This window comes from Mirounga leonina, unplaced genomic scaffold (genome assembly GCF_011800145.1).
Source record: "Mirounga leonina isolate KUSES-001 unplaced genomic scaffold, KU_Mleo_1.0 Mir_174, whole genome shotgun sequence".
In the NCBI taxonomy this organism is placed as follows: domain Eukaryota; kingdom Metazoa; phylum Chordata; class Mammalia; order Carnivora; family Phocidae; genus Mirounga; species Mirounga leonina.
Genome location: NW_023270451.1, coordinates 35,381,030 through 35,406,277, shown reverse-complemented (window position 1 = coordinate 35,406,277; position 25,248 = coordinate 35,381,030). Strand labels below are relative to the sequence as shown.

Genomic DNA, 25,248 nt, shown 5'->3' with positions numbered 1-25,248 from the left:
AGTATGTGTGTGTATGAAATTTATTGCCATATAAAATTACAAAGGTGTAAAATACTTATGTTCTCTAAGTGTGTATGCTATGTGTGATTTGGACACTGCTATCAAAAAGCAAAACAATGCCTTTTGCAGAGATTGAAACAAGGAGGAAAGTTAGCATCTGCATTATGCATAAATCAGCAGGTATCAAATTTAATACTACCAGAGATAAAAAATGAACAAATTAGTTGGAAGATTTTTTTCTCATTACATATTATTTTTGCTATATTTTAAATATTGAAGTGAAAATATCACAGCGTAAAATGTTGTAAGTAAACGCAAAATAGCCTAAATTTATTTCAGGAATCATTCTTTCTAAGTCATTTTTAAAATAACTTTAGGACTCTGACTAAAAGTGTAAATAGGTGTCAGGGACTGAGAAAAGCTCAGCAAGGTTTAGAGGGGAGAGAGATGTAGATAGTTAGTCTGAGGGCAGATGCAGCAATTTTTAGTCAGTATGAGCTAAACCACATACAAGTAATGAAATCTGGACAGTCCAAAGCCAAGAAACAGATGGAAAGGCTGGAAATAGGCAGATCCAATTACCATGGAGCAGGCAGTTAAAACTACAAACTAGAAATTGAAATATTAGCCATCAGAAAAGCAGATGGGTAAAATAAAAACCTAGAAAGAAGCAGGTTGTGCAGTGGGAACACCATAGGCAGTCCAACTAGGCAACAAGTTCCTGAGTAAACAATCTGAGTAATCAGTAGCCTTACCTTTTACTTAATCTAAGGGTTTAAGTATTTGCATGTCATTTTTCAAAGGTATAAATCAGTCCATAAGTTGACTAATTTAAAAGTTTTCAGAAAAGTTGAAGCACTAGGTATGAAAGGCAATGAGAAGGTCAAGAACAAGGCAGTTTCCCATAAAAGTAAACATGTAACTGCCAAGGTTTCTCCCTTTCTTTGATGTTTACATACCCATTCACAGTGGATGTGCTGAAGAGTGTATTAATAACATGTTTGTTATTTCCTTCATTTAAAGTTGAAGAATCAAGTAGAGAAATAAGTTAATGTGCCCCTGTTCTAATTACTGACATATATCCTTTATGAGAATGAGATATAAAAATTGAACCAGGAGAGAATTTCAATGTACTCTCAAAAATGTATTTGTTTTGGAGAGCCAAACCTGACTAGGAGGAAAAAGGATGTATAAAAGGATGTCCTGCAAAAGCAATAATAAATCATTGAACAAACCAAAAAACATACTGTTCTTTCTTTTTTTTTTTTTTTTAAGAGAGAGAGCACAAGGGGCAGGGGGTACCTGGAGATGGAGAGGGAGAAAGAATCTTAAGCAGACTCCACACCCAGCCCAGAGCCCAATGTGGGTATTGATCTCAGAACCCTGAGATCATGACCTGAGCCGAAATCAGGAGTTGGATGCTTAATCAACTGAGCCACTCAGGCATCCCATAGAACATACTTTTCTTTAAATCACGGAAGAGCTTTGGACACAAAGAGATTTTAAAAGAATTAAATCCTAGAGAAAATAAGCCCTTTCTAGTCTCCACTGATTTTTAAACACAATGTCTAGTATATAATCAAATATCACAAGACATGCAAAGAAGCAATATTATATGAGACTCTTAAGTAAAAAATAAGATAATAGAAATATACCCACAAGTGACTCAGATATTAGAATTATCAAAAAAAGGTTTAAAAATAATCATAATAGATATGTTAAAGAATCTATAGGAAAAGATCATGAAGAGAAATATAATGGTGAAGGGGAGAATTTCAAAAGAGATCTGGAAGCTGTAAAAAAGAATGAAAGGGAAATCTTAAAAGTGAGTAATACACTGTGTGAAATGAAAAATTATTTTAATGGAATTAATGGCAGCTTGGACACAACAGAAGATAAAAACAACAAACTTGAAAACAGGTCAAGAGAAATTATCCAAATAGGAGTACAGAGAAGAGAAAAAGACTAAACAAGATCAACACACCCTCTAAGACCAGTGGGACAGTGTGAAATGATAAAATTGATAAAATAAAGATATAATTAGACTCTAAGAATCAGAGGATATAGAGAATGTGGTAAATAAAGTATTTTAAGAAATATTACCTAAAAGCTCTCCAAATTTTATCAAAAAGAGCAAGCCACTGACACAATAAACTCAATGAACTAAAGCAAGATAAAAACAGAGAAAACCATACCTAATCACAAAACTACTAAAAAAGAGAAAAATAAAAAGTCCTAAAGACAGAGAGAAAAAAGATGTATTAAATCATTAAATAGAGAGGTTAATCATCAAAGTGATAGATGATTTCTCATCATCAATTTAAAAAAAGGAAAAAATAACACTGGAAGGATATCTTTAAAGTATAAAATATTAATTAACAAAATATTTTATATCAAATGAAAATATCATCCAAGGATTAAAGGAAAAGAAAAACATTTTCTTATAAACAAAAGATGAATCTGTTGCCAGTAGAACTGCAATACAAGGAATGTTGAAGGAAATTCTTCAGACTGAAAGGAAATGATACCAGATGGAAGTCTACATCTGCCCACATGAATACCAGAGCACCAGAGCACCAGAAAGATTAAATAGTCAGGCAAATATAAAAGATATTTTAAAAATTATCTTTATATTATGTATGTATACACACATACACCAGAAAGATTAAATAGGCAGGCAAATATAAAAGATGTTTTAAAAATTATATTATGTATGTATATACACATTCATTCTCTCTGACACACATACACACACACACACACATAGAAACATACACTTTAAAAAGTTTTCAACTATTGAAGCAATAGAAATGGTAATTTGTTATGGAGATCTATAATATTTGTAAAAGCAAAATATCTGATAAAATAATACAAAGGGTAGGAGGAGATAAAGAGAATCACAATGTTATAAATCTCAGTAAGTATAAAATGATTCAAGTCACATAGGGCATATTTTCCTCTCGTAGAATTAAATTCTACATCAATTAGAGAAAGATATACACAAAAATCCCCAATTTGACACTAACTAACACTCTTAGAAAGTACATTTCAGGTGCTCTCCTCATAAGAAAAAAAAGGGTCTGAGCAGATGAATTACTAGTAATGACAATGAATCAGTAATCAAAAACCTCCCAAAAAACAAAAGTTCAGGACCAGATGCCTCACAGATGAATTCTACTAAACATTTAAATAAGAGTGAATACCTATTCTTCTCAAACTATTCCAAAAAACAGAACAGGAAGAAAAACTTCCAAATTCATTCTATGGGGCGTGCATTATCCAGATACTAAAACCAAACAAAGTCACTACAAAAAAAAGAAAACTACAAGCCAATATCTCTGATGAACACTGATGTAAAAATCCTCAACAAAATATGAAGAAACTGATGAAATAATATATTAAAAACCATTCACTACAATCAAGTAGGATTTATTGCAGGGATGCAAGAGTGGTCCAATATTTGCAAATCAATCAATGTGATACATCAAATTAAAAAGAAAAAGGATAAAAATCTTATGATCATCTCAAGAGATGCAGAAAAAGCATTTAACAAAATAGGACATTTATTCATGATAAATACTCTCAAAAGAGTAGGTTAGAGGGTACATACTGCAACATAACAAAGGTCATATAAGACAAACTCACAGCTAACATCGGACTCAATGGTGAAAAACTGAGAGCTTTTCCTCTAAGATTAGGAACAAGACAAGAATGTCCACTCTCACAACTTTTATGCAACAGAGTCTTGAAATTCCTAGCCACAGCAATCACCCAAGAAAAAGAAATAAAAGGCATCCAAACTGGTAAGGAAGAAGTAAAACCCTCACTATTTGCAGATGACATGATATACTGTGTTAAAAAAAAAAAAAAAAAAAAGGAAAGAAAAGCAAGTCTAAGTACTCCACCAAAAATTCATTAGAACTGATAAATGAATTCAGTAAAGTCGCAGGATACAAAATTAATATACAGAAATCTGTTGCATTTTTCTACACTAATAATGAAGTAGAGAGAAATTTAAAAAACAACCCCATTTATAATTGCACCAAAAAGAATAATATGCCCAGCAATAAACTTTACAAAGGAAGACCTATACTCTGAAAACAATAAAACATTGAGGAAAGAAACCAAAGAGGACACAAATGGAAAGATATTCCATAATTATGAAATGTAAGAATATTGTTGAAATGTCCATTTACCCAAAGCAATCTACAGATTCAATGCAATCCCTATCAAAGTACCAACAGTGTTTTTCAGAACTAGAATAATACTAAAATTTATACAGAACCACAAAAAGACTCTGAATAGCCAAAGCAAACTTGAGAAAGAACAAACCTGGAGGAGTCAAAATGCCAGATTTCAAGATATACTACAAAGCTGTAGTAATCAAAACAGTATGGAACTGGCACAAAAGTCGACACACAAAACAGTATGGACCTGGCACAAAAGTCGACACATAGAACAGAAAAGAGAGCCCAGAAATAAACTCATGCTTAAACAGTCAATTAATCTACTGTAAAGGAGACAGGAATATACAATAAGGAAAGGACAGTCCCTTCACTAAGTGGTGCTGGGAAAACTAGAAAAGCTATATGCAGAAGGATGAAACTGAACCACTTTCTTACACCATGTACAAAAATCAACTCAAAATGGATTGAAGACCTAAATATGAGACATGAAATCACAGAACTTATAGAAGATAACATAGGCAATAATTTCTTTGTCTTCAGCCTTAGCAACATTTTTCTAGATGTGTCTCCTTGGGCAAGGGAAACAAAAGCAAAAAATAAACTATTGAGACCACACCAAAATAAAAAGCTTTTGCACAGCCAGAGAAACCATCAACAAAATAATAAGGCAATCAACCTAATGAATGGAAGAAGATATTTGTAAATGATATATCTGATAAGGGGTTAAGATCCAAAATATATAAAGAACTTATACAACTCAACATCCCAAAATCAAATAACCCAATTAAAAATAGGCAGAAGACCTGATTAGACATTTCTCCAAAGAAGACATGCAAATGGCCAACAGACACATGAAAAGATGCTCAACATCAAGAATCATGAGGGAAATGCATATCAAAACCACAGTGAGATATCACCTTACACCTGTCAAAATGGCTAGAATCAAAACGAAATAACAAGTGTTGGTGAGGATGTGGAGAAAAAGGAATGCTCATGGTTTGCTGGTGGGAATGTAAATTGGTGCAGCCACTGTGGAAATTAGTAGAGAGGTTCCTCAAAAAATCAAAAATAGAAATATCATATGATCCAGTAATTCCACTACTGGATATTTACACAAAGAAAACAAAAACATGAATTTGAAAAGATATGTGCACCTCTATGATTATGGCAGCATTATTTACAATAGCCAAGCTATGGAAGCAACCCAAATGTCCATTGATAGGTGAAAGGATAAAACACGATGTGGAATAAAGATACAATGGAATATTACTCAGCCATTAAAAAGAATGAGATCTTGCTATTTGTGACAATATGGGTGGACCTAGACGGTATTATGCTAAGTGAAGTAAGTCAGAGAGAGAAAGACAAATACCATATGATTTTACTTACATGTAGAATCTTAAAGACAAAACAAAGAAACCAACCAACAAACAAAAAACGAGACTCTTAAATAGAGAGAACACTGGTAGGGGAGTAGGTAAACTAGATAAAGGAGTACAAACTTCCAGTTATAAAATAAATAAGTCATGGAAATGAAAAGTACAGCATAGGCAATACAGTCAATAATGTAATAATGTGGTTCAGTGTCAGCAGATGAATACACTTAGTGAGCACTGAGTAATGTACAGAATCGTTGAATCAATATGCTGTGCATCTGAAACTAATTACAACATTGTATGCTAATTGTACTTCAATAAAATAGGGGGAAAATATGAGGAAATGGACATATTAATTAGCTGGATTTGTAGTAAAAATTTCATTATGTATATCAAGTCCTCGTGTCTTCACCTTAAATGTATACAATTTTTATTAAAAATAATAAGAAATAAATTTATAGCACTAACTGTCCAGATTGGAAAAAAAAAGAAAAATTTTGTGAAAATAAGTAAAAGAAATCTCATTTAAAATGGATTTGGGAAGCCCTGAAGGGGGTGCCCTCAGACACTACCACTAGCCCTAAGAAGCATACCTCACATTCAGAAAGGAAGCAGCTTACTTTACATACCCGGCAGGAGGAAGAATTTCTCCTTGCTCCACAACAGCCCAGCCAATGAGAACACAGCGAAAAGCCCCTCCCAGCTACCTCCTTTCCCCTATAAAAACAAGCCCCTCTCTTCTCTAGATTTGCTCCTGGTTTGCCATAGTTCCACTATCCCAAATCTCTGCTAATCCTGAATAAATGAATTTTGCTGGTAAAATAACTGGCTCTTTTGTTTTTTAAGGTCAATGGTCTCAAGTCTAGGACCTCAGCTTCCCCCTTATAAAAACTAAAACAAACAAAAATGAAGATCAAATGAAACCCAATGTAAGTAGAAGAAAAGAAAATAGTAACAATGAAATCAATGAAAGAGAAAACAAAGCAAAAAATATATATAAATTAAACCAAAGGCTGGTTCTTTGAGAAGATTGATAAAATTGATAAACTTCCAGCGAGGTTGAACAGGAAAAAAAGAGAGAACACACAAATTATCATTCTCAGGAACAAGAGGTGACAAAATTATAGATTCTACAGATAAAATAGTAATTACTTTGGAGAATAATTTTTCATTTTCTCATAAAGCTATACAAACATTTAATCTACAACCAAATTATTTCTCTCCTAGGCATTTACCCATGAGAAATAAAAACATATATCCAAAAACAGACTTGGAAAAGTATCTTTACAGCAACTTTATTCATAGTAGTCCAAAACTGAAATGAATTAACAAATTGCATTATATTCATAAAATAGAATATTACTCAGAAATAAAGGTTAACAAGCTAAACGATATATGGATATATGGAATAGCATAGATGTATCTCAAAAACATTATGTAAGTGAAATAAGCCACACAGAAAAGTCTACACACAGTATACTGCCTTATGTATAAAGCTCTACAACACGAAAAATTAGGTAGCTATGAGACTAATCACATCAGCGTTTGCCTGTACTGGAGAGCAACGACCAAGGCATGAGAAACTTTCTGATTCAAACATTTTATAACTTGTGGTGGTAACAAGTTATATATATCATACCCTTGAAAATCTGTACATTCTATTCAATGTACATTATATCTTGATTAAATATTATCTATTTTTTTAAATGTCAATGATTACTAAACAGTTCACAATCATATACAGTGAGACTATTAAAGAAGGAATCTGTTTTGAATTTTCAGTTCCTGTTTGTGGTAAGCAGAAGTCCCCCAAACGATGTTCATGTCCTAATCCCCAAAATCTTTGAATGTTACCTTAAATGACAAAAGACACTGCAGCTACGATTACGATCAAAGACTTTGACATGGAAAAGGCACCCAGCATTATACAGGTGGTCCCATTCAAATCATATGCATTCTTAAAAGGTGAGGCTCTCTCCCACCCATGGTCACAGAGAGATGCAATGATAGAAAAATGACAGCTTGAGAAGGGTTCTATGTAGGGGCTACGTGCAAGGAACAGAGAAAGGCCTCTAGGCACTAAGGACAGGCCCCAGCTGACAGCTAGCCAGAAAATAGAGACCTCACTGCTCCAACAGCATGGAAATGAATTCTGCCAGCATCTGATTAAGCCAGGTAACTGTACAGGTCTCACTGGGCTAAAATCAAGGTGTCAGCAGGGCTGCAGTGTGACCTGTATACTTTTTCTGACCTTTAAGGCTGAAAATAACAAATGCGTGTTGACTTAGGCCACTAAATCTGTGGTAATTTGTTACAGTAATAATAGGAACTAACACACAAAGGAAACAGCATTATTTTTGTCCCAGTACTAACCTTTCTTTAGTCTTTGTCTGATATAGTCCACAGCTTTTCAGCTTTAGAAAGTTTCATCTTTTTAGATATTAAAAAGTCCAGCTTAGTCTAATTAAACTCTTTAATGTCACATATAATTTAAAGCTTTCCTCCACTGACCTGCTGACCCACAGAATCAGGGACCAGTAGTGGATTCAGTGTGTACTGAAGGAGAAGGCTATATAATTTGTAGTTTATTTGTTTTCCTTTCTTGCGCCACTACTTTCACATCTAGCTTATGGATCCCCCAGCTCTGGAGAGTGGGAGAATAAAAAGGATAAAGGCTATGAGTTAGCAGAGCAATTTGGAGATCTCTTTTGGTTCTTTGAAAGCCCTCTGTCATGGCAAGAATCCAAATGCCTGTCCTTCTTTTACTGGGAACATTCACAGGTTCCTCAGAGATACTGTCAATGACCTCCATCATGCAGGGTTCACTAATGGAGGATTGTACTCAGCTGACCTGCCAAGCCTCGTCAGCTCCTCCTCACATCTCCAGTCTCATTCTACTGGACAAGGTAGTGAAGGAGATGGGAGATTTGCCCTGGAAGGCAGACCTCTTTGGTGAGATCCTTGCAAAAATGATTCAAATCTGGCTTTCATCCAAAGTGTCCACTACACCACAAGCGGAAAAAACCCTTGCCCCACCAACAGTGCCAAATATCACTGCAGCTGCTCACCCATCTTTCTTCAATCTGCCCACATGGCAGTTTCAGCCAGCTCTCCACTTAACATTCTCCAGGAGACAAACTTACGCATTCTTCTATCCTTACCCAGCTTCCAAACTCCTGATACCTATGTCAGGCTCTCTAGTGAACTTCCCCATGCCCCACCCTGGTAGTAGTGTAGAGTGATCCTACAAATTTCTATAATTCAACATGCATCAAGCTAAGGACTAAAAAACCACTTCTTCCATTTGTAGACATAAGTGATTTCCTTTGACTCCTTCCCCATCTCTTACACATTCAGCTTAGGCTGGGGGAAGCCCAGGAAGGGAAAAGAGCAGAGCAGTCAAAATATTTAGTCCTTTTATTTTATTTAAGATTTTATTTACGTATTCATTCATTCATTCATTCATTCATTTAGTGTGAGTAGGGGTAGGGGCAGAGGCAGAGGGAGAGAGAATCTCAAGCAGATTTCGTGCTGAGTGCAGAACCCAACATGGGGTTCGATCTCATGATCCTGAGATTATGACCTGAGCCGAAATCAAGAGTCAGACGCTTAACCAACTGAGCCACCAGGTGCCCCACCTACAGTCCTTTTTTAAAGAATCTTCTGTTAACCACATCTCTTATCTAGTTTTTTGTTATATAAATAACCGCAAGCCTACTTGACTATATCTTAAAAAACTCATTGAAGTGGTTCTATCATATGTAATTAATAACCATTGTCCTCAGCTTGGGAACTTGGACAAAATTGGAGTCAACACAAATACTGCATTCCATACTTTATTTGTTGAATGATTTCAGGATGGAGAGTATGTATTTTAAGAAAGGCCAAATTGGTGGCAAACTGAAGTGGCAATGAAGCTTTCCTTATCTATTATCAGTATTTAATATAGTCGCTATCCTTATCCTGAAGCCCGTTAGAAACATACTTTTAGTTTTTAAAGATTCTATTTATTTATTTGACTACCTATGTATACAGATATATGTGTATGCTGTATAATATGTGTGTGGGTACACACTATTATTTTTCCTATGACCATCTCTCTAACATCATCTCCTGCGAGGACCTCTGCAGATAACTCAGATCCAGACACACAGGCCTTCTTACAGTTCCATAAACAAGTTAAAACTTATTTACTCCACCTGACAAGAGAGATTCTATATTTGCTTTTTTCTTTGTATGGAATATTCTTTCCCCACATCTCTACATGATTCTTCCCTATTTCATTCAGCTCATATCTCTCCCTGTCAGTAAGGTGTTCCTGAAAACCTAAGCTATCAGAGCCAGCCCTTTCCTTCAGGCTCCCTCTAAATCTCTTTCATGTTTTATTTTTTTATCCAAAGATATATTTTCACCTGAATTTGTGTCAATGTGTATTTGTTTATCTATTTATCCTTGCTCTCCCTGATAGAACCTAATTTCCCTGTCTTGGTATTTTCAGTATTTACAGTAGTTCCTAGCACATAATAGGTGCTTAGAACATATTTATTTGATAAATTAATGATTAGTAATTAAAATCAGCAACTTTCAGTCTGATGCAGCTGACTTATCACAAAGTATCATCATGGAGTTGCATTAAATGTCACTTTTGCTAATATATATTTTAAACAATTTGAGTCAGCAAAATCCACTACTGGATCCATGGTAAGCAAAATATAGAATATCAAAGCCAAAAAGAAGACATTAAAAACAATCAGAGAGAAAAAGACAATATCTACAAGAACTGCAACTGACTGGCAATTGATATTTTCCGTATCAAAATTGGAAACCGGAAAAGCATGGAGGATCTTCAAAGTGCTGAGAGAAACGGTTAACCCTGAACTACCTTTCAAGAATGAGGGCAAAAACATATCATAGATAAACAAAAAGTGAGAAATCATCACTAAAGAAAATTCTAAAAACAGGTACTGGAATAAAGAAAACAACTCCAGAATGGAGGTTTCAGATACAAAGATAAATGCAGAAAAAAGGAAAATGGTAACTATGTGGGCAAGTATAAAAAAACACTAATGGTTTAAAACAATATAATGTCTCATTAGTGATATTTTTTTTAAAAAAAGCTAAAATACTGAACTATAAATAGCATATACAGTTAGGACAGGATAATTGCCTTTAAAACATTCTAAAGTACTTGTACTGTTAGTGAGGAGAATGGAGAGAATAAATAAGTTTAGGATTTATTAAATAGGTTAAAATTTAAAAGACAATAGATAATGTGTGTATTTAAAGAAAACCAGAGGTTATATAGAATGAGAGAAAAACTCAATTGAAAACAAAGCAAGGGGGGGGGGCCTGGGTGGCTCAGTCGTTAAGCGTCTGCCTTCGGCTCAGGTCATGATCCCAGGGTCCTGGGATCGAGTCCCATATCGGGCTCCCTGCTCTGCGGGAAGCCTGCTTCTCCCTGTCCCGCTCCCCCTGCTTGTGTTCCTGCTCTCGCTATATCTCTCTCTACCAAAAAAATAAATAAAATCTAAAAAAAAAAAAAAAAAAGAAAAAGAAAACAAAGCAAGGGGTGAGTGAAGGCAAGGGGACAAATAATAGGTCAAAGAGAAAAAAATGAAATACAAGGACAGAAATACATCTGTGTATACTACTAATGATGTTAAATAAAAATGAACTGAGTTCCCCAGTTAAAATACACAGATTACAAAACAAAATCCAGCGATAAGCTATTTATAGGAAACATACCTAGTATATATACATAAAAAAGAGAAAGTTTACAAGTCAAGGGATAGTAAGTGATGAACGAAGCAAATGCTCGGGGGGAAAAAGCTAGTAATGCTATATTACATTGTACAAGTATAACTGAGAACAAAAAACCTTACTTGAGATAATTGTTAAATATTAATAAAAGGTCTAAGAAGGATAGAACAGTATTAATTTGTCTGTATCTATACATAGACAACTATAAGGTGACACTTCATACCCACAAGATTGGCAAACATTTAAAAATCTGAAAATGTCAAATGTAGACAAGAGTGAGAACCCTGGTAGTCTGAAATTGGCACAATGACTTTGGTATTTGTTTTCTATGTGTTACCTTTTTTTGTTCTTTGATTCGTCCACTACTGCTTCTTTTAAGTTAAATACTCTATAGTGTACCATTTTAATTTCTATGTTACTATTCTTACATATTTTCTTTTATATTCTTTAATATATTTTTTGAGTTGTTTTCTTGCTGGTTGCCCAGTGGATTATAATTAACATTTAACAATCTAGTTTGGACATGAACCAAATTTCAGTAGTATTAAAAAACTTTGTTTTGGGGTACCTGGGTGGCTCAGCTGGTTAAGTGTCCAACTCTTGATTTTGGCTGATCCTGAGATCAACATCAGGCCCTGTACTCATCAGGGAGTCTGCTTCTCTCCCTCTCCCCCTCCCCCTGCTCTCACTCTCTCTCCAAATAAATAAATAAATCTTTTTAAAAAACCTATGTTTTTAAATGTGTATGTTGTTATATAGCTCCATTTCTCATGCTCTCCTTTGGGCTGGTATTATCATACAAATTACATCTTTATACACTGTGTGCCCACCAACACAGATTCATGGTTATTGTTTTATGCAGTTGTCTTTTAAATCTGCGAGGAGAAAAAGAGTTAAAAAAAAAATGCAAATATACTATCATTTATACTTATTTACATATTTACTTTTACCGGTGTTCATTATTCATGTGGATTCATATGTTTCTTTGCATGTCTCATAATTTTATGTTAAAAACTGGGCATTTTAAACAATGTAATATGGCAATTCTGGAAATCAGATTTTCATCCCTCCCCAGGGCTTGTCACTGTGGTTTTTTGGGGGGGATTTTTTTTCTTTTTTTTTTTTTTTTAAGATTTATTTATTTATTTGACAGAGAGAGAGAGAGAGAGAGCGCACACAAGCAGGGGGAGCGACAGGCAGAGGGAGAAGCAGGCTCCTGCTGAGCAGAGAGCCGAAGGCAGACACTTAACCAACTGAGCCACCCAAGAGCCCCAGACTTATTTTCTTTATTGGAATAAAGTTTTACTACATATAAAATAACAATGTATACACAGATTATATGTCACTGTTGTTTTGCTTATTGCCTTTCCTGAACTAATTCTATAAAGTCCGTATTCTATCTTGAGTGAAGCAGTGAAGCCTCTGCTTGGTTAATTTAGTGGTCAGTAAATGACTGGACAGAAATTTCCTGAAATGCTTGGCACCAATGGTCCCAAGCCCTTTTTAAGAGGGTGTGTGTGTGTGTGTGTGTGTGTTGAACACATTTTTAATATTCAGTCAGGTGGTTGACAATTCTACCTTGGCCTTCATTCCTCTTTGAACAGAGTCTGAAAATCACCTTGAGATGAGAGCTGAGGGTCTTCTCAAGTCTTTCCTGAATGTGAACACAGTCCTATCACTCATGTGGCCTTCTGGATTCTTAGGTATCTGATGGGGCTCTTCATAGCCCTTAGCATATCTCATTCCCCGGTTTTTCCTTTGAAACTTTGGGTTAGTCTATTGTTTTCTCCACTGTTATCTACCACTTCAGGTAGCCATGAAGTTAACCAACTGCCTTTAATTTTTCAACAACTGCTTCCAGGGAAAAGCCTTTTCATGTCCGGTGAACTCCAAGTCACATTAAGTAAAGACAGCCTTGCAAGCAGGGTCTGGTACTGAAGCACCAGACAGGCCAAATACTGACAATTCTCAGAGAATGAGGCTTTGAAGAAGCTCCAGGCCCATTTTGCCCCCTCTGGAGACTGCCAAGTTACTGGTTTTCACTGAAAAATGCAGGCTGTTATTTGTTAAGGCTACTGTGGAGCTGGAAAGAGTAAGATGAGAATAGGGTGAATTAAACTACCACAAAGCTCACTGTTCTTACCAAGATTCAGCTGGTTTTGTTTTGAACACATGCTTCCTGAGTTGTTGGACAATTTTGGTTGATTTCCAGAATTCTTAAAAAATTTATCCTGACAAATTCTGCCAGTTTTGTCAATGATTTTATGGAGAAAAGATTTCAGAGGTTTAAACTGCCATTTTTTTGCTGATGTCACTGTGGCAAATAACTCTGGAATTCGACTTTACATTACTTACTGAAACTTACTATGTTTCTAGCCTAGGAGCTTGCCATTTCACTCTTAGTAATGCCATTGTGAAATAGCAGGCATATTAAAGACTATACATAGCATATTATTCAGAAGAGCAAAAACCCAGAAATCGAAATGTCCAACAGAATAAACAAATTATGATGTACAAGGGAATACTTCTCCACAATGAAAATGAATGAATCACAACTATATAAATTCATATGGGTAAATCCTCATTACATGATTTTAAGTGAAGGGAAAGAAATCTGAGGAATAATATATTTTATAATAAGATTCCATTCTTATAAAGGTCTCAACATATGGTTAAAACTAAAGAAAGGAAAAGAAATAATTTTAAAAATATAATAGATTAATGATTATTTCTGAGTCAAAGAAAAAAGGTAAGTACTGAGAGAACTTTAATAGCGTTAGCAAAGTATTATTTCTTAAGTTGGATGAAAGGCTCATAGGTGTATAGTTTATCATTATAGTTTGTAAGTTATTAGTGTAACTTGTCTTTTTGTATGTACTAAATATTTTATAGTAATAAAAAGAGAGGATCTAGACTATTTGAGATGGCTTTAACCTTTTTTTCCCCTTACATATTTGTGCTATTTCTATAGGAAATTCCTTATAGAGTAGCTGAAAAAGAACAAAGGGTTATGAGATTTACAGGCTTTGCAGTTATTAAACTGTACAGGATCTTAAAAAGTTACTTGATGTCTCTGAGCTGGTTTCCTATTGGTGGTACTTCCTTCAAAGGCCATTGTGAGAATTATGACAAATTACATGTAAACTGCCCAGCCAGGAGTAGGTACTCAATGAATAGTAGGTCTTATTAGCAACAAGACATTACAATATCTATTTAAACATTAAAGAAATCCATCCATCATTCAGATAATCAAGTGGGGTGGTTTTTTTTGACAAAAATTTCCACAAACAACTAGGGCAATTTTTATTTTTATGATGATATTATAGCATTGCTAAAATAGCATCAAAATGAATCCTCATAGTAAAGCCTGATAAGTGTTGAATCATTTTTTTCCAGCCTTACTGAGGTATAAATGACAAAATCTGTATATACTTAAGGTATACAACATATTTTACACCACTTTTTTGAACCAAGTATTGCACTATTTATAACTTGAAAAAATACTCTTTTAGAGATACATCTATTGCTTGATGCTTATACTTGTATATACTTAAGGTATACTTGTGTATATTTAAGGTATTCAACATGATATTTTATGCCACATTTGACATGCTCACTGGAGTTCAGTGGAAATGACATGCTCACTGGAGTTCAGTAGAAATGACATGCTCACTGGAGTTCAGTGGAAATTATGGGGACTTTAAAGTTTTCTAGGCTTTTAACAATATATACATGTGTATTTTCATGTATAAAACACTCACAAAAGTAGAAATTTCTGTAATCAATAGATGCCCAAATTGGCCATTTCTCAAAGTCTAGTACTAAGGAGCACAGATATTCTGAAAATGCTGAAATGTTAGGTGTACTGGAAACTGTAATTGGAAGAATACTTCTCAAAATGGTTTTATTTGCTATAGGACATTTACGAAATTATGTCTAGAAATAGATACATCTCTTAAAGATGAGTATTTTTTCAAGTTATAAATAGTTCAATACTTGGTTCAAAAAAGTGGTGTAAAATATGTTGTATACCTTAAGTATATACAAGTATAGGCATCAAGCAAAAATTCCAGGTAATCAAATTTGTCCTCAGCATTTTCCTTTCTCATACACACTTCTTATCTCCTAGGTCCTCATTCTCTAAGAGTTCAGTGACCTAACCTCCAGCTGTCTCTCACTTCTAAGTTTAGCACTCCATCCAGGACCACCCTATTTGAAATAAAGCTCTTTTTTTTTTATTATGTTATGTTAATCACCATACATTACATCATTAGTTTTGTTTTTTTGTTTTTTTAAAGATTTTATTTACTTATTTGACAGAGAGATAGCGAGAGCAGGAACACAAGCAGGGGGTGCGAGGGAAAGGGAGAAGCAGGTTCCCCGCGGAGCAGGTAGCCCGATGTGGGCTCGGTCCCAGGACCCTGGGATCATGACCTGAGCTGAAGGCAGACGCTTAACAACTGAGCCACCGGGCGCCCACATCATTAGTTTTTGATGTAGTGTTCCATGATTCATTGTTTGTGTATAACACCCAGTGCTCCATGCAGTATGTGCCCTCTTTAATACCCAAGCTTTTTTTTTTTTTTTTAAGATTTTATTTATTTATTTGAGAGAGAGAGAATGAGAGACAGAGAGCATGAGAAGGAGGAAGGTCAGAGGGAGAAGCAGACTCCCTGCCAAGCAGGGAGCCCGATGTGGGACTCGAACCCGGGACTCCAGGATCATGACCTGAGCTGAAGGCAGTCGCTTAACCAACTGAGCCACCCAGGCGCCCAATACCCAAGCTCTTAATTTTTCCAGGCAAAATTAGTGTGGTCTCACAAAATAGAGAATTATAATATGCCAATGTTGTCTCATGAGGTTGTATTGATTTACTAGCACAATGGGGTAGAACATGTAAGAACTGAAAGTAGATGCTGAAAACCAAAAATGAAACACTGAAGTTTTCTTTTTACATCTCTCATCAGAGGCTAACTTACCAGTATCCTCAAATTAGCTTCCCTGTTTTCTTCATAGATCTGAATGAAGCGATGACTCCAAGACCATGAGTGTTAATGGTCCTGGCCAGCAAATGTACCAGCCCTGTCACATTGGAGTCTGGGACAGGTAGACACTGAGTGACATTTTTGGTTAGCTGGAGGTCCTTAAACATGGTTCTCTGTATGAGTTATTCACTGTGGCTGCAAATCATTTGTCACTGCTACCCTTCCCATATGGCATTCCCATAGGCCTTCCCAAACTATTTGCAACCAAGGGGCCCAGTCTCTTGACCTGTCAGCACTGGTGCCTTTGTTATGGTCCTGACTGTCTTGGACTTTTACTTGGTTTAACAATCAGAAAGATAAACCAGATGCAGTATCTCAAATATTCACCAAAATAAGTTGAAATTAGTTTTAAAATATCTACTATTTGGTATGCCATAGTATGTATTTGAGAATCAGATCTATTTGCAAATAGCTCAGAATATCAGCACCAGGGGCGCCTGGGTGGCTCAGTCGCTTAAGCAACTGCCTTCAGCTCAGGTCATGATCTCAGGGCCTTGGGATGGAGCCCCGCATTGGGCTCCCTGCCCAGCAGGAAGCCTGCTTCTCCCTCTCCCACTCCCCCTGCTTGTGTTCCCTCTCTGTGTCTCTCTGTCAAAAAAATAAATAAAATCTTTAAAAAAGAAAAAGAATATCAGTACCATGTACAACCTTCAACATTATAAATTCCACCCTGGTGATTTTGCAGAACAAGAAACTGAAGCCCAGAGAAGTTAAGTGATTTGCCACCAATGACATAACATTTAAGTAGCAGAGTTTGGACCAAGATTTCTCGATTTTTAGGCTGGCTCTTTTTCTCTATTCTTCTCTCTCTTTTTAACCATACCTGATGATTTGTCAACCAAGGGGGGAAAAGGGTTTGCATGAATTCTTGTTCGTAACATAAATAGCCAATGTTAGTACAGCTGGTGGTCACCATGTCCATGCTCTATGTTGTTGACCCTTTGTTTGTAACTGGCTATTTTAAATAACTACCTCCTAAAAAAACAATTAGGCTTCTGTTCAATACTCTTCGTATATACATTTGGCAATTCTGCATTCTGTGAAGTTAACAACAATGATGATTTTGAGTGTAATATGTGGACATTCTACTTGAGAATGTTTCTGAATCACTGATTAAACCCCCACAAAGTCATGACAATTAGAAATTGTGCATGCTAACATAATCATTTTGTTATTAAGTGGCTCTGTGCCAGCATTATCTTTTTAAAATTATAATACTGTGGCTTAGCTGTTATATTTTTTTAATTCTTTGAAAATAAGACCTTCGAAGATCATTCTTTTAAAATGTCAATTTATTCCAGTGTTACAAATGACGTTCTCAAACAGGAATAATTATTGCCAAAAGTGCTACTGGCAGACAGCCAAAACCTCTCCATAAGGCTGATTCCTTTCCTCTTTCCAGTAGTTCATTACCAAAAGTAAAGACTGAGTAGTATGCACCACATTAATGACCCCATAAATCCCTTGAGATGAGCAATTAATGTCCTGATGTTGATCAAGTCAACTACACATAAGGTGTGCATATATATATTTTAAATACAGCTCACCTTTTCAAAACTCTATTTCTATTGGTTCTGACTTCTCAAAGAGTTAAAGTAAAGGCTTCTGGGAAGACAATATATTGTAAAGTATACCTTCCTACCCTGCATTTTTTTTTTTATCACAAATGGAACAGTCATGGGCTGTTAAGCAACTTGGTTAAGCAACTGCCTTCGGCTCAGGTCATGATCCTCGAGTCCCAGAATCGAGTCCCGCATTGGGCTCCCTGCTTGGCAGGGAGTTTGCTTCTCCCTCTGACCCTCCCCCCTCTCCTGTGCTCGCTGTCTCTCATTCTGTCTCAAATAAATAAATAAAATCTAAAAAACAAAACAAAACAAAACCAAGTGGAACAGTCAGGTGTAACTGAATCAAAATTCACTAGATAAAATGAAAAATAATCCTAATTAGATTTTACTTTAGATTAACAAAATTTGTGGTGCCTGTTGTTAACATTATATTTCCCTTGTCCCTACGATTGCTAAAAATACCAAATCAAACACCACCCAGATTTCCTTATGAAGTGTGTGAACTAGTGCATTAAAAAGTCATGTTAGCACCAACAAAGTTTATAGGGGCAACTGCATTCAAGACGCACATGGCATACCTTTAAATAGCGCTGTTAAAATACCAAATAAAATGTCAACGTCTGTCAGGTCTCTGGCTTTTATAAATTGTTTAGACTGGGAAACGTTGGGGTTTGGACATTGTTCTTTTCATATGATGTAGAAAAGAAGAGACCGTAAAAAGAAAAGAACAATAAAGCGTAGATCATTTTTGAAGTTCTTTCATGGAAAAACATACCCTGGATCATTACCCTTCTAATCAACAATTTCCTTCTTCCTCCCAGTTCTTCCCGTCTGGTATTTACCTTTCTCCCCTCCCCCACCCCTCCCCTCTCTCTGGGTGGTATTCTGAGCTTATACATACTATTCAGTAATCATATTTTTTAAATTGCTTAAAAAGAGAATCCCAGGAGGACATGACAGACATGTATATACTGGGTATTTTTAACCTGGACCATAGCTTTACTCACCATTTCTGTGCTCTTAAAAACACACCAGAGTGCCCTGACCGCAGTTTCCCCAAGGAGAGGAAGGCCTTGTGAGCAAGATCAGCTACTACCTACCTACACACTAGTTATTATCACACCTTAGTGGCCATCTTCCTGCCCTCTTCCCTCCACCCCTTTCCTTTTATTAGCACACCACACTCCCCACAATTCCCAAACAACAACATCACTGTTTCAGCTTCTTCTCTGGATTTCCCACACTTAATGCAACCCAGACCTCACCTTCAGCTCTCCTGAGGCCACTTTGGAAGCCAGCTCGATGACACAGCCAACAGCCATGCGTGCAGCACCGGACGAGTGCAGCTCATTCCAAATGGTGTCACTGTCCACCTGAGCAAACAGTCAGCACAGCGCGAAGAGAGAGAGAGGGAAAACAAGAAGGAGAACGAATAGATGAAAAAGGAAGGGCGGGGGAGGGGAGAAAGGAAGGGAGAAAAAGCAAATTTGTGAGGAAGGGCTGGCAGGGTAACAGCCTAGGTACAATAACATTAGTCTTCCGTCCCAGCCAGTTGAAAAGACCTTCTGGACACAGCTTTGCTTATGCTTTTTCTCTATACTGACTTCTCCAATGGAAACACATTCCTGCCATGCCTCACTGCCATTCCCTGTTTAGATTTCTCATTACAAACAGCATTACATAGGCCGGATCTGGCTTAGTTACAGGCCTGCTAGAAACCAGGCCCCAGTAGTAGATAGAGTAAAAGCTAAGAGCACTTAGCTATACATAAAAATCGGATTTGCAAGTGCTAGAGGGGAAAAATTCAAATACCTTTCTGGCTGCAGGTTTACAGGGAGCCAAAGACAATTATTAGGCAAGTAGTAGCAGCAGTCAGTGAGTAGGAAGTAGCAACCACAGTTCAGGTTCTCTACCTACATGGAAGGAGTGTGTGGTCCTCACACTTAAAAACATTCACCAAATTCAACTGCAAGGAGTAATTTGATTTTCAAAGTAGAAGCTTAAAATTTCTAACATTTAGTACAGTTTAGCGGCTGGTCTTAATGTAGACTGGTATTATTAAAATTGGATAGGCCATTAAAAATACATGGCTGCTTCTATAAGAGAACATTCTTATGAAAACAAAGCATAAACCAATACTTTTTATTTACCTTTATAAAACACTATTTACTCTCTTTCATGCATGCAGTAAGATAAAATGTAACAAGGACAGGAAAATGTAATAACAGTGGTCTATAATGATCATATGTTACATATTTTTATGTATAAAATATTTCTTAATATAAAAAAACAGAATCAAATGGTAGAAGTCTCTAAAGTTACAACACATAAATTACCTGAAGCACTAGGAAACGTAATAAAAAATTTGTGACTGTGCAAATAGCAAGACTTCTCAAATGTTGTAAAAGAAAGGAAATCCCACACAAAATAAAGCTGTTTTTTTTTAAAGAATTAAGTTAAAGAGGCCTAGTGACATGGAACAAATACAATAACAATTATACATATTCACAATGCACTAAGCAGTTTCCTAAGCATTTTAACATGCCTTTTCTCATGAGATCCTTACCAACTTAAACTCTGTCAAGATCAATGAATAAATAATAAATGAAAACAGTAAATAAATACATAAATAAATAGAAAATTAAGATCTTTTCAACAACAGCATAGTGGTGAAGAGAGACGTTTCTGAATCGTATTGTCAGGGTGAAGTTACAGCTTCACTGCTAAAACCTGACTGATGGTAGGCAATTAATTAATTAATGTCTCTGCTTTGGTTCCCTTACCTATGACACAGCAACTTTTTAAAGTACCATCTGCGTATGATTTTGGTGAGAATTAAATGAAAAAGTGATAAGCAAATCTTAGTTACTACTATTTAGGCTACTATTACACCCATTTTATAATGCCTAACACAGAGTAGAGGCCTTATAAGCGTTTACTGAATGAGCACACTGTGGCTTACAGAGGCTACTCAGCTGGCCCAAGGACCTTCATAAAGAACCCTGACTCTGACATCACATGTCTTTCTACCACAGTCCTGAAATAACTCTCACTTTCTAAGAACATTAAGCCCTTGAAATAGTCAACATCATCATGGTCAACACTACCAGCTAAAAAATAATCATCAAATGGACAATAGAACCTAATCATCTGCCCTCCAAATTAAGTTTTATGTTTACTGAACAATATAAGCACTTATCTGAGCTTCATATAGATATATCCTTGAGGAAGATGGTTGCTCAAATTGCAAAATGAACACCAATATTTACATTGTACTGCATAGTTTTTAGCCAATTTTCAACTATTGCAAAGCTATAGGTGCCATAGAAAGTCCTCATTAATCAGATTTAAAATTATTGGGAAGGCAAGCAAACATAAATCAATAAATCCCAAAGACTTAATCGGTGAGTCAAAATCACATATAATTCCAAACCCCTTTTTATTTGACTTTGGAATACACTGTAAGTTTTTTCTTAAAAAAAAAAAAAAATCAGAAAAATTTCTTCCAAAAAGCTATAAACATACACTTGATTAGAAAAATATTCCAACACCTAGGAACAACATCTCTTTAACCATAATACTAAGGGGCATTAGATAGCCACAAATAACTCAAATTCACCTTTTTGTCTATATCTTTCTATCTTCTTGGAAGTATTCTTATAGAGGTAATACTCTGTGTCTATGCCATCAATTTTGGTGTGTGAACCTCTACTAATCAAGATACTTGTGTTTTTAAATTCAGCTAACATTTGTTAGGTACCTACTATATAACAGATGCTAAGAGTTATAGTATATGGGAGTTATTTTTATCATAAAGATATGATTATTGATTGAAAGAATGCTGGGCACACAGATGCTCAATGGAATGGATACTTGAGATTTTGACTACATCCAAAGTTCAGGCTTATCCCTAAATAGGTGCTCTTTAGGAATCTATGAAATTTATCATCCATTTATTTACTTATATTTAAACATAAAAAACATTTAAGTAACTTTCAACCAGTTTTATGTTTAGTTTGTAACTATATGGTAATAATAGTCAAGATTTTGCATATAATCTATTCATAAACAGGTAATTGTATGTAATTCTGAATTTATTAACAGATGTTGTCTTAGCTCAGCTGCCATAACAAAATACCATAGACTGAGTGGCTTAAATAACAGGATTTTATTTCTCCTAGTTCAGGAGGTTAGGAAGTCCAAGAAGGTGTCAGCCAGTTTGGTTTCTGGTTGAAATTCTGGTTCAGTTCTCATCCTGACTTGCAGATGTCTACCTTCTCACTATGTCCTCACATGGCCTTTCCTCAGTGAGTGCACGTGGAGAGAGACAGATCCCACTCTCTTCCTCTTCTTATAAGCCCACCATTCCTATTAAATTAGGATACTACCTGTATGACCTTAATTACCTTAATTACCTTCTAAAAGCCCTATTAAATTTAAATCACATCAGGGATTAGGGCTTCAACATATGAATTCGGGGGGAAACAATTCAGTCCATAGCAAGATTATATCCGAAAAACGTTTATAAGTCAATTTATAAACATATTTTCCTAAGATATTGTGTTCAAAGGGTCATTAGCTACCAAAATTAGTTACTAAAAGTTACCCACATGTATTTGCCATGTTATAGTTTAATAAGAGCTCCAATGGTAAGAAAGCATGCATGGCTCATGAACTCTCCTGACTATAAACTCTGTCACTAGAAGAGACTCCCAAATCCACTTCCTACTATTCTCAATGGCAAAAAGTATTTCTTCTCCTGTTATGTCCCTCTTATTGGTTGGAGAGATTGCCAAAACCTTTCCCTGTATTAGTGATAGTGTCAAGAATGTCACTGTCATATGAAAGCTCTGATTTTAACTGCTGCAAGAATTTCTGACAGTAGAAAAAACTCTAGGTAAGAGAGGATGGTTGACTCCACTAATTGTTGGTGGTTCTTGGCATGGAATGGGATACTGAGTGGCTGGAAAAGAAGGAAAAAGAGCAAGAAGGATTAGATTTAGATGGATATATGTAAACGGGATTAAGGAGCTAAAATGGCAATACGATGATGGTGAAAGTTGGGACCAGAAGAACTGTAAGACAGGTGCTCTAGCATTTGAAAGTTGAAGGTAGAAAGATTAGGAGAGTGACACAGAGTTGGCTCTGGATATGGAAAATAATTGTAAACAATGTAAATTGTTTAGATTAGGCCAGGAAAGGGGAAAGAAATGGTAGTGGAGCAGAAAGCCATTCTGCTGACTACACTAGCTGGTTATTAAGATCTTGCTAAAGTTGTTAAGACATGCAAAGCAAATTTTTAAAACCAAACTACTATAATTTGAAAAAAATCAACGTGCTTGTATCTTTTTTCTTTCCATACACCACATTCACTTCTCCTTAGCCTGTCCACCAATTTATTCTTCGGCCTGATACGTGTGTGTGCACAGCCATGCACACATGTACATGTAAATTAGGAGGCAATGGTACACAGACTAAAAGGGAGATTAAGATTGATACAAAAGAAATGTGAAGAAACTGACATTCAAAATAGGATTTTGCATCAGTACACATAAAAATCTAGATTTCATGATCAAGTAGGATTTTTTTTCCCCAAATTCCTTTATGTATCAAGAACTAAGCCAGTGGTCTCAGATTATAGTCTTACGTTAGTGATAGCATCAGGACAATGCTACCATTGCCTTTCTGACACTCAGCAAAGAGACTCTTTCTACCTATGACAACCAGGCCTAGAGCTTATAGATTTAGCCTTTAGATAGGATACAATAAGAGGAAGAAAAAGCCAAAAGCCATCCCTTCAGGTCCGGAGAGACTGGAGAAAGGCAAACCAAAGGCGCAGCAGAAGCATCCCACCCGAGAACCCTGCCAGGCTTCATCTTGCAGTGAAATCAGGAAAAAATCAGCTGCTTCTAATGCTAGGCAATCAGGAACAATAAGACGCACCAGAGAAATTGCCACAGAAGCCTGACTATCCAGAGGAGAGCATGAGTGTCAAAGGACCTCATCAGGTCTCCATCCCTCCTTCAGATACCCAAAAGCCATCTGGAAGAAGAAGCTGAAAGACTGAGCAATTACCTAAAAAGACTGCATCCAATAGTAAGTTGATCTTGAAGTTGATCTTGAAGAGATGGGTATATTAGTAATTGTGGAGAAGATCAGTGTAATGAGGAAAAATAGAGCATATTTATCACACATATGAATAAACATGACTAATTCTAATTTTGTGTCCCATTTTTAAGGTCAGGAATTTACTCTGCTGGATGATAGGGAAAAGGTCTAACCAGGATACTGCACAGAAGTCCCAAAGGATATGCTGTATACATGGCTAGTGCCATATAACTGTATTTTAGAATTAATGCGGCAATATACAACTTACTGCCCCCCTCAGAATTCATCTGGAATTTTTACCAAGCTTTTGCTTACAGAGTATTCTGAAAAACAGTGTGTTTTCAACTTCCAAATATTTCTGTATAAATGTACAAAACATGAAGGCAGTTTTAGTAGTCTGCTGAGGAACTGTCCAAAGAGGCTTTGTTTTATTGCCAGAATTAAAATCTATCAATTTGAAAACAGTCCCCCAAAAGTTCAACTCACTTATAAACATGTAGAAGGGTCTGGACCTAACATGTGTCCAAAACTGTGGTTCAGAAAAGTTAGATAAGGCTGTCCCATAAGAAGTCTTTCTGTGTTAGGAATGAAGCAAATGTGGTGAGATAGGATGGAAATATACTCTAGGATAGAGAATTATACAAGTTTGGCCCATAAAAAGATTTAGTCATCAGAGGAGGAAGCACAATTCTGAAAACAGTACAGAGCCTGGAACTGAGATCCTCCTAGCCTATATTTCGAGAGCTTCATGTCTATTTAGTAGAGTAACAAGGGTAAAGGGATGGAGAAGGCTGTAAGTAACAACTGAAATAGGCAACACATTTTATACGCTGTTAAAAAAATGAGATTAAAGTAAAATACTTTGGTATCAATTTGAAAAATTATGTTAAAAGATGGAGAATGTCACATTCTCCACTTCATTATGGACCTCAGAGAATCCAGGGCAACTGGCAATGTGAAAACCCCAGGATAATCAAGCAGAGGCCAGTGGGACTCATCAATAGGAAGGAAGGAAGGAAGGAAGGAAGGAAGGGAAGGAGGGAGGGAGGGAAAAAGGAAGGAAAGAAGGGAGGGAGGGTGGGAGGGACAGAGAGAGAAAGAGAGAGAGAGAGAGAAAGAAAGAGAGAGAGAGAAAGAAAGAGAGAGAGAGAAAGAAAGAAAAAGAAAGAAAGAAAGAAAGAAAGAAAGAAAGAAAGAAAGAAAGAAA

At 36.0% G+C, this 25,248-nt stretch overlaps 1 protein-coding gene across 1 annotated transcript in view; it reads right to left on the bottom strand.

Moving 5' to 3' along the window:
* The window catches only part of HDAC9 (histone deacetylase 9), an 899,218-nt gene that overhangs the window by 196,816 nt on the left and 677,154 nt on the right, over nucleotides 1–25,248 (bottom strand). The window contains exon 19 of the mRNA XM_035020706.1: nucleotides 19,199–19,306. Coding sequence (XP_034876597.1) covers nucleotides 19,199–19,306 — 108 coding nt within the window. The remainder of the gene's footprint in view (nucleotides 1–19,198; nucleotides 19,307–25,248) is intronic.